This window comes from Schistosoma mansoni, chromosome 6 (genome assembly GCF_000237925.1).
Source record: "Schistosoma mansoni strain Puerto Rico chromosome 6, complete genome".
NCBI lineage: Eukaryota > Metazoa > Platyhelminthes > Trematoda > Strigeidida > Schistosomatidae > Schistosoma > Schistosoma mansoni.
This window is the reverse complement of record NC_031500.1, coordinates 8,385,331-8,395,860: the sequence shown is the minus strand read 5'-3', so window position 1 is coordinate 8,395,860 and position 10,530 is coordinate 8,385,331. Positions and strand designations below refer to the sequence as shown.

General features: G+C 34.1%; 1 protein-coding gene across 1 annotated transcript; it reads right to left on the bottom strand.

The window, feature by feature from the left end:
* Nucleotides 1-3,082: 3,082 nt before the first annotated feature.
* Nucleotides 3,083-9,811, bottom strand: Smp_078590 (hypothetical protein). The gene is made up of 9 exons (XM_018798163.1): nt 9,751-9,811; nt 8,923-8,970; nt 8,814-8,870; nt 7,676-7,714; nt 7,327-7,383; nt 5,252-5,311; nt 4,309-4,377; nt 3,566-3,621; nt 3,083-3,237 (listed from the first exon to the last, which is right to left on the bottom strand). Exons 1-9 carry the CDS (start codon nt 9,788-9,790, stop codon nt 3,220-3,222), a joined length of 444 nt encoding a protein of 147 aa, XP_018653132.1. The 5' UTR covers nt 9,791-9,811; the 3' UTR covers nt 3,083-3,219.
* Nucleotides 9,812-10,530: the final 719 nt, after the last annotated feature.

Here is a 10,530-nt window from a genome sequence, read left to right as displayed (position 1 = left end):
ACATTAGATACTAAATAGGATTTTATTTTCAAGTTGTTACATCAATGGTTGAACAAATTTTCAGAAAGTCTATGTGAAGAGATAGTTGTAGTCAGTTAGATCATAGTATTGTAGTGAACGAGAACACACAAGTGGGGATAATCGAGCGTAAATAAAGACAGAACAAATATTGATGCAGAATAGTATGAATTCATTGTATTTCGTGATTTCTCATCAGCTGCTTACAACCAAATATGCATTAGAGTTTTAGCATTGGGGTAATAAATAGAATGGAACGACTGACACAAGTGAATGTAAAGGATTGGAATAACAAAAGTCATCGATGATAACTATATATATATATATATATATATATATATATATATATATATGGGCAAGGAAAGGTCAGAGATTATTAGGTATTAGAATAAAGGGTGGCGTAATAGTTGAGTGGAGTTCAGAGACAGATAAAATCAAAAATGTGATTATTTTAGAGGTAGTTGAAAACAATTAGGGTTACGTAATAATTGAATAAAATTTGGATAGTTCATATAATTAGGAGAGACAAATGAGCGGAAATGTATGAGAGAAAGGGTGGTTTAAGAATCGGGTAAGGGGAGGGGAATGTAATAAAAACTGAATATTAACCAAAATTGAACTAATAACAACAAAACTGAAACAAACAAGAAAAAGAAAACAAAAAAAAACAAAAAAGAAAGGATTACCAGGGTAGTAATAGGTTTATCACTGTCTCTTTTCGAATACATAGATCCGGTTTGAGTTTTTTTATCGCGATCGCTTCAGCAAACCGGAGAGCAGTTGTACTTCTTTGTTTACTAGTGATTTTAAAGGCATGAGAAATGTCAATGCTGTGCCCGGTGTCGAGTAAATGCCGAGCTATCGCACTGTTGAGAGCCCTGGAGCCTTGCAGCCTCAGTTTCTTGGGAACATGCTCAGAAATGCGGACATGCACTCTTCTCTCGGTTCTTCCAATGTATGTGCTTCGGCACGTACATGTAAATTGGTAAATGCAGTTGGAGCTACCGAGAAAAGAGGATTTGTCGATTTTAGTTTGTTTGAGTGAGCAGTTTGTTTCCCACACTGTTGTCAGTTTAGCTGCTGGGTAAGTCGCTGATGAGAAACCACGAAATATAATGAATTCATATTATTCTGCATTAATATTTGTTCTGTCTTTATGTAAATTCATAAAGGGAACTAACTGCATGAAATAATCGAGCGTAGTTGATCACAAAATTACAGAGTATCCTAGTCAAATCTGAGAACTATACAGTGAATGATTCATTTGCAAAACGTCAATCAATTGTCTCAGACATCAGTGTTACTTGGTTTTCATACCTATCATTCTCTGTTCTCATTCTCTTCTCTTTGATTTTCTTATCCTTCTGTCTCCAGGCATCTCACTTTCTATTGATGACACATACTACTTATATCTGTTGACATCAGTAGCACACACCACAGTATAAATTTAACTAAACAATTATTTGACAGAAACATTTCCTACTGAGGAAAAACAATGAAATTTTTAGAATTAAAAGAATTACTTCTATTTCTCAACACATTAGTTGAAAATGGAGCAAACGGATTAAGAGTAATAAAGTGATAATCAAACGCTTAGCATACTATAGTAAAGTCGAAGTTGATGGTCTTTCAGATAACAAGCAAAACAAGTTTTATAGTACATGAGTGATCATAACTACAACTGATGTGTATTTATGTAGCACGAAACAACAAAAGAGGAATAAACAAGATAGTATCATATACTCTTCTGTATATTACTCCACGTAACTTCAAGCTGATTCCATCGTATAAGAATCTATTCACCTTTCAGAATTACTACAATCTCCACGAATCTCCCTTCCGATATTTATTTGTCCTTATTTAATGACTGTATCAACCAGTCATCATTGAACAGCTTAGTTTTATCAAAGCAAGTACAGTACATGCTCAAGTCATACCACGAACATTTCGCATATTCGGACTATCAGAAAACTGTGATGGCAACTGACCTCTTTATTATAACTTATTATGCTGTAGTACTTAATGTATCAGTATTTTCGAAACGTTTGTTTATGATTAAGCATATTCAAACTGTTTCAGATGTTGACGCATACTACACAGTTCTATTGAATTTGAACAGTGACATAATACAGAGTTTCGGGCTCACTTACAGTTACAACAAAAACCCATTTTAGTTGTGTTTCTCTTTTTTCATATGCGAAATGTTGCTTCAGGACTAGTTTATGTCACATTCTAAGCCAAATGGAGTAAGTTGTGTAGTGGAGTGGGCTAACCACTTCACCTTGCTTGTCTCGCCTATCAGCCCTGATGAATAGGTGTCGGACAAAATCTCTACCTCAATTCAGAAAATTAACTTGGCTTATAACGAATCGCGTCACTTTTCGACTTGACAAGATGTCCGTTTACCTATCAAAGGACTAGTATGATATTAAGAAATCCAACCTCTATTACTATCCGTATGTGACACATCGGCTATGAGGGTGAAATATATGCATAGACAGTAGTTTCGTGAGTATTAGTCATTTCAAAACATTTCTGACTTATCGTGGAACCACTGAGTGAACAATGTTGAGTTCATTTATTTACCATTTTAGAAATATAGTAATTTGGTTTATGAGACTGGATCTTCACGAATGAAGTGTTTCAGACTTGTGTCACTTCAGTGTAATCATCATCTAATTCGATACGTGATATTCACTAGTGTAGAAGTAGGCTGTAGTCAAGCTGACCGCGACTAAGAGAAGCTCGATAATTGTGGTCACTTACGAAGACATTAAATGATATAATTCAAAATCGGTCACAATTGTTCTCTAGATCTTGTGTTCCCGAAGACCTGTTTGTGTACCTTTAGATTTTGTATGTCTCATTATCGTTTCTTATTGTCGTGCTAATGTGGTATAGCATCTCTCTTTAATGTTGGTTACTCCAAGACTCCGCAATGATCACAACTGATTGGTATGTAACTTTAGGAGAATGTCATTCCATAAGTCTGGTGAGTTTGTTCTATGAATCTTCGATGATTATTTTAAAAAAAATTTTTTTTTCAGAACAGAACAATGTTTTTCAGAAAAAATTGGTTTTTATTTGAATTTAGTTAATAAAGCAATTAATTAAATCTCAATACAGGGTGTAATCATCCTCGAACAAATACAACTAAACTAGGTTGATTAATATTCGTGATAAATATTTCCAAACAGCATTCTATCCCAAGTTATACATCTGAAAGTGAATTAGAAATTTCTTGTTATTCTACGAATTTAATTGATTGATTACAATCTATACCTACTGTTGTTGAATACAAAGTTATTCTATCCATCTCTATTATCATCGACAAAAGTTATCAATCTGATGGTGACTTTATTAAAGTTGACATGATCAATCGTTTTAAGAACCATGGATATATGTTTCATATGTTGTATTCATAAAACAAGTCTAAATAGAACAAGTCAGTTAACAAGTTTTCTCGAACGACATCATATTGTAATGACCAGCATGAGATGAACACTAAATGGCAAAATTTCTGCTAGTTTTTTAAAATCTGAATTACCTTTTGTAAGAAATATACTGTGCTCTTGATATTTCTCGAAGCAAATTCGTAGTTAACTAAAATGTCAAAGTGAAATACATATTAATAATTGATCTATTATTCTGCAAACAATGAAGTTAACTCCAAGCAATTGACTGTGTACGTTTTCTCAATAAGTCAAATAAATTCCTCTTAAATTTTTTCAACTCATAATTCAATGACTTTCTTCACAATATATGAATACTCATCAGAAGGGGTTTGGTGCAGAATTTTAGTAATTTTATATAGTTGAGATCATGAGTCAATTGAAGCTAGACCACCATGGAAAACATGGAAGCACTGGACGGCCAACTCGTCCTATTGTGGGACTCCTCAGCAGTGTGCATCCACGATCCCGCCTCATGAGATTCGAACCCATGACCTATCAGTGTCGCGTCAGAGCACTTAACCGATAGACCATTGAGCCGGCCGGTATCCAACGGTGTTAATGTCTAACTTCAACCAATCCACGAAATTGAACAACCATTCACCAATGTCATTAGTGAGTTGATATCTCCCAACAGACCTTGTTGAACTCCACTGGTTACTGTTTCTCACTAGAACTCCAAGAAATACCTCATGGAGCCAGTCACTAGTGAGCACATGATATGAATACTTGACGAACTGTTTATATGTGTGTGAATCTAAGCATTCGGAACATTTTAAATTGTCTTCTCAATAGTTTCTTTATAAAAGATAAACAATGTTGTGTGACTGGTACTTACATAATGCTTTATTCCATCTCCACAAAATATCGTATTTCTTAGAAATTAATTGATCCAAAGCCTTAATGTCTAGATAGAGAAGTAGAAAGGTTTTATATCAATTTTAAAAGTACACTGACGAATTCATCTTAATTTTATATACCTTTTCAGTTTGGCATAAAATGAAGTATCCAAATCAATAATTTTAATAATAGTCATCAGCGATACCCTTTGGAGTCCAACGGCTACTTTCATGTCTGTTAATAAATGTTGAGTGCTTTCTCAAAACTTTTTAATATGAAAGTTAAGTATTAGGATATGAGTAGCGAGAATATTCAGAAATTAATTTCGTATAACAGGTCATTGAAATTGTGTGTAGTTGGTAATATATCATTTTATTTTACAAGGTAGTAGACAGATAATCATTTCACTGAAATCGTAAACTGACCGAAGTTAGACAACTATTGAAAACCTGGAAGCACTGTATGACCATTTCGTCTTAGTATTAGACTTCTAAACAGAGCGCATCGTTGACTTCTCTGGAGCGAATCTAACCCAGGACCTACGGTCTCTCATGCAAACGCTCAACCTGTAAACGATGGAGTTCCTATCTAACAGTGAATATGTCCAATTTTAATCAGTCCACGAAGGTCTTGCATTCGATTCCCTCTCTTGTGAATGTGGACACGAATTTCTGAAGTCTCACGCTAAGACAAGACGGCCGGTGGTGCTTCGAGTTTTAAATAGTCATCTGACTTTGATCATTTTGGCATTTCAATGAAGTTCAACAATCTCCAGAACTCTGTACTGATGGATAAACACTTAATGAATGAACGTTCTTTAAAATTCCGAGAAAGTAGATGTAAATTTTCTGATGATACTAGACACAAATAAATAGTTTCAACTTATGTGAACACATAGTTGTTTAAATGCATCATGATGAAGATCACTTATTTCAATTTACCTTCTTCAGGGAATGTCTCAGATAGTGTGCAATCTTCATTATTTTTAGAAGACTTCTTTCCTGTAAATAAAATTCAAACGAATAATTTCACATGATTTTGTTACTGAAATCGATCAATATTTGAAGTGAATAGAAGTCTGATTAAATATACAAACCTATTTCCCTAGGAATTCATCGTTGATCGGTAAACGTTATTTTGGCTGTAAAATACTTCACCAAATGAAATATGAATGTCATTTGTTTAGAAGAAAAAGACGAATCTTTCATAATTTGATGATCCAGATGACAGCGAACAGAAGAATATGTGACGGAGAAGGGTATATTTTGTAATCTTTTTATAGCAAGTCAGTATTTTACATATTTATCGATTAACGTCACCAAGTTCAGGCTATATTGGTGATCAGAATAAAGCAGTGAATTGATTATCATATATTGGTCTACTATATGAACGGTCGAAGGTTTGGTTCGTTCAGCCTTCCTCAAATCTATTCACTTTGCCTATCCTCCAAATTGGGTCTGGCATGACAGCCACTCAAATAACAAATATAATGTGAACTGTATAAATACTGTGTTTTATCATGCAAACTCAAACATTTGTTAGTAATGTAATGACGTAAAATGTGATATTCATTCTTAGCTGTTGTCGTTGTATTGAGAAAACTAACAACAACAGTGAAACTCTAGGTAAAATAGTAACAAATTTTGCTGACATTTTATAATTAATCTAAGTGGTTAGGTTAGTGGTCTTTCAAACAATCGTATCGCTTATACGAAATGTGTTTTGTTTGAAAATCTTCAAAATCCAACGCCAACTGAAATAAATCGACTTTATTGTTGTTTGTTTTGTGAATTTTTGTGTTTCTCAAATATTTTCGTGACAGAGTATTCATATAAATAATCTTTGAAATCATCTGTTGAATTGTGCAAATATTATTCACCATGAGTTTGTGTTGAAAGGAACGCTTACAAGCAATCAAGAAACAGTGAATACTAATTGTCTTTTAGTTATGGGTATAGGAGCGCTTATCTATAATTCATTCATTGCCAAATTATCTACAGTGAAACGTCTGGTGTGTGACGAAATCTCAGCACGGATACAGAAGGCTCGACTAGCTTTCGCCAACTTGCGTCATTTATGGCCTAGGCGAGATATCCGTCTAGCAACCAAAGGACGGGTTTACTGTGCAGTAATTCGTTCCTTTTTACTTTATGGCAGTGGAACCTGGTCGGTAAGAGTAGAGGATATTCGTAGGTTACTAGTATTCGATCATAGGTGTCTTCGAAGCATTGCTTGTATATCCTTGAACTACCGAGTAAGTAAAGCAGTCGTTGGGAAACGGGTACTAGGTAAGGATGGCAAATCGATTGATGAAGTAGTGAAACTTCATCTCTGTTGAGACGGCTGGGACACCTGTTACGTATGCTCAACCACCGACTGCCCCGACGTGCAATGTTTTGTGGCGTAGGAATAGGTTGAAAGAAAGCTATGGGCGGCCAGACCAAAATGTGGCACAAATCCATGAAGTCACTGACAAGTGGACTGAGCCATGTTGGTAGGTGTAGACTACCTGTTTGGAATCCGCGAAATGATATCAATCGAGACCTTGAATGACATAACTCAAAATCGTTTGCAATGGCGAAGGTGTATCCACTCTTTGTGTTCTCCCAAATTTTAATCTGAATTTTTTCATGTCCCTTTCTTTTTTATCTTCTCAAATTTATTTCACTGGATTATACTCCTTCAATAACATCTTCAAACCCTAATCTTTCACATTACTGCCTAAACTCTTACTACTTCTACCACTATAGGATTTGAATCGACAACTGCATCTCTGTACTGATGTGGTATGGCAACTCGAACTGATGCACGTACGTACGAAGTTCTACGTTGTGACTGACTGATTCAACTAACGAATGAGTAATGATAATCTGTAAGCCTTATAGACTATTCCGGTTTGTAATTAAGTGAAAAGTCGCTTATGTGTAAGGCAGGAGAACCAATTTTCATGTATTTATTAAATGACAAATGTATAAATTATTTATGTAGCTACACATTTAAGAATATATTCACTGACTTTCAAAAATCTTTTCTTCTTTTATGAAACAGTCCTTCACAGTTGAATAATCAGTAACTGTTGTATAGATGAAACACAAGAAAGTTAGACAAAATTCAAAATAAAATAGGGAACAGATTATTATTTTGATACAGTTTTGTTCTCTGAGCTCAGAGAACAAAACTCCATCAAAATCATCCACCTGAGCTACAAATCTTCTCCACCATCTCAACAGATTATTATAACAACCAAATACCAAATCTACTACCTCTATTCAAATAGTTTACAAACATCATAAAAATAATTGATATTGAATCTACATTCAATATTATAAGGACAATTATTTTAAAAAAAGAAAAGGAAATCATACATGATGTTAGATTGTTATTTTTAAACTGTTTATTCATTTCTAAAAGATTTAAATGAAGATGAACAAATTTTTATTTCTATGACACACATTTTAAGCAAAGTTACTTGATATTTAGCAATAGTAATAACGAAATCTAATTTCAGTTATGTTTAAAGTTTATACAATAATTGTGTTTTCGTTTTCCAACAATAATGGAGCTCTTGCATAGACAGTCGAATCACACTATTGGTTTATGTCGGTAAAATATTTCTAAATTAAATACATGCATTCACCCCATTGCGTAAGCAAGTGGCTATCAAGGCTCAGTAGCTGAGTAGATAATGTGATGGCGTTTGAAGTGAAAGGTACTGGGTTCGAGTCCCAGAATGAACATAACTCTGAGGTGCAAGTACATCTAGCTGACGAGTTTCAAATAGGACAAAACGCGAGTTCTAGATTTCACTGCTAGCCAATGTCAATCTTTGCTTATAATGCTTGTGAATTAAAGCTATATCGAGGCAATAGGCACATATGCCAATAAGAGACTGATAAATTGCAGTCCTAAAAAATCAATGGGAAGATTCAAACGAACAGTACCAAGTGAATACATGCATAGATTGCTTATCTGTAATATTCTGATGAGTAGAAAGATTAAATATTTTATAAACCTCAAGAAAAGTTGTACAAAATGTTCAACGAATTAGTTAGAGTCAGTCTTAAACAGTAAGGTGATTAAATGCACCAAAATAATGGTGAACAGAAAACTGTCATCTTATTTAAGTCTACTATTTCATTCACTTCAAATTATGTGGTTACATCTCGGTAGTGATAGTATACAAGAGATTGTCTTCTGAATGTGGATGGTTTGAAACATGGTGTACATGCTTTATTACCATTCTAATTTGTTTGAACACGTTTTGTTGAAATGATCTGAAATGTTCGTGGTTTTTTGATACAGATTAGGAATGTTATCACTATAACTCTCATTTGATTGTTTTGTGTAACTTTTAGAAAGTAAGTACAATAAAGAAGTAGAATGACTTATGATCCCAATTGATTTGTGAAAAATCGAAATAGCTGAAACAAATCAGTGTAATGATTCATGAGTGTGAATGATGAGACGATAAGATTTGCATTTATTTGTATTATCTGATTATACCTTTGATAAATAAATTGAAGGTTTCTTCTTGTTGTTGTTTACTTTTACATTTCAAGTCTAAAATCAACCATGAGTTTAGTGCAAACAATTATCTTTATTTTAAACATACATTGTGTGATCGCTCTATGTTTTTTAACCAGATTTTGACCCATGGTACCTGGAAAAAACAGACATACATTTAAACAATAAAATGTATATTTTTTAAAATCATTCACACAAATAATTATTCAAGTATGAGATTAGTACAGTTCGCTGATTACATCATTGCAAACTGGAAAACACCTAGTATGAGACCTCTGAGCAAAGCGTATCCAAACCCTGTTTTGATCTTCTCAATGATGATGTTTGCACACTACTGTGGAGTTCCAGGTTAGAACGAAATAGTGGTTCAGTGTACGTAGTTTTTCTCTGGTCTCATTACGATTAGTCTATGATGTAAACTATGAAAGGCGACATCTATCAGTTATCCTACCAGATTATTATCTGTTATTTAAAAAAAGTATTAATAAACATAAAGGCTAAGTTTGTGTGATGTATACCACTAAATAGCAGCGCAAATCCATGAATCACGCTTAAACAACTGATAGCAACACTCGACCGCACTAACTCTATAGTTATTCATGGTTTGAATTTTGATGAGGAGAAATATATATATTTCAAAAGGTTCAACTCCTCAATTTAACTTTGGAACTACTATGAGGTAAATAGGGAACTTTTACGAAGTTTTTTTGGATTGGCTGATGGAAAACAAATTTCAGTTGAACATCATTCAAAATGACTAAGTAGATAAGATGTACTGAATAATTAGTCAGATGGTTGCTTCATCTTTCAACTTCTTTTTTACATGTTAATAAGTTGTGTTATGCATGAAAGTGTGTTATCAAAGTTTTGTATTTACGTATATTGGAAATTAGAAATCAGTCCATATTTCACTTACTTATTTGACTCTTTAATAACATTTCATTTTCTCTGAACATAGTTATTCCTCTCTCTACATCATCTGTAAATTGAACAAAGAATATTCAGAAGGGGATTTTGTGGAGAATTTTAGTAATTTTATATAGTTGAGATCATGAGTCAATTGAAGCTAGACCACAGTGGGAAAGCCTGGAAGCACTGGACGGCCGTTTCGTCCTATCGTGGGACTGCTCATCAGTGCGCATCCACGATCCTGCCTCACGAGATTCGAACCCAGGGCCTATCAGTGTCGCGCCAGAGCACTTAACTGATAGACCACTGAGCCGGTATCCAACAGTGTTAATGTCACAAGGCAAGCCCTCACATGGAATCCTGAAGGCCAAAGGGAAAGAGGATGACCAAAAGACACATTACGCCGAGAAATGGAGGCAGACATGAGGAGAATGAAATAGAACTAGAAAGGAAAGCCCAGGACAGAGTGGGTTGGAGAATGCTGGTCGGCGGCCTATGCTCCATTGGGAGTACCAGGCGTAAGTAGTAAGTATGTAGTGCAAAGTTATAAATGAACTTTTTTTCAAATGAAGGTATTTCATAAGCTTTACATTCTCAAGTTATACAAATTAAAACATACTTATTTTGCTCACTTCATCCCAATTAACTAAGTTTAATATAAAGAAGAAGAAGAATTATACATACTCCTACTGAAGTATTAGTGCAAAAATGTCTTATCCATTACTTACTTTCGAAAAACTTATCATAGAAAAGTTATAAATTAGAATTCAAAATGTATAATTGAATC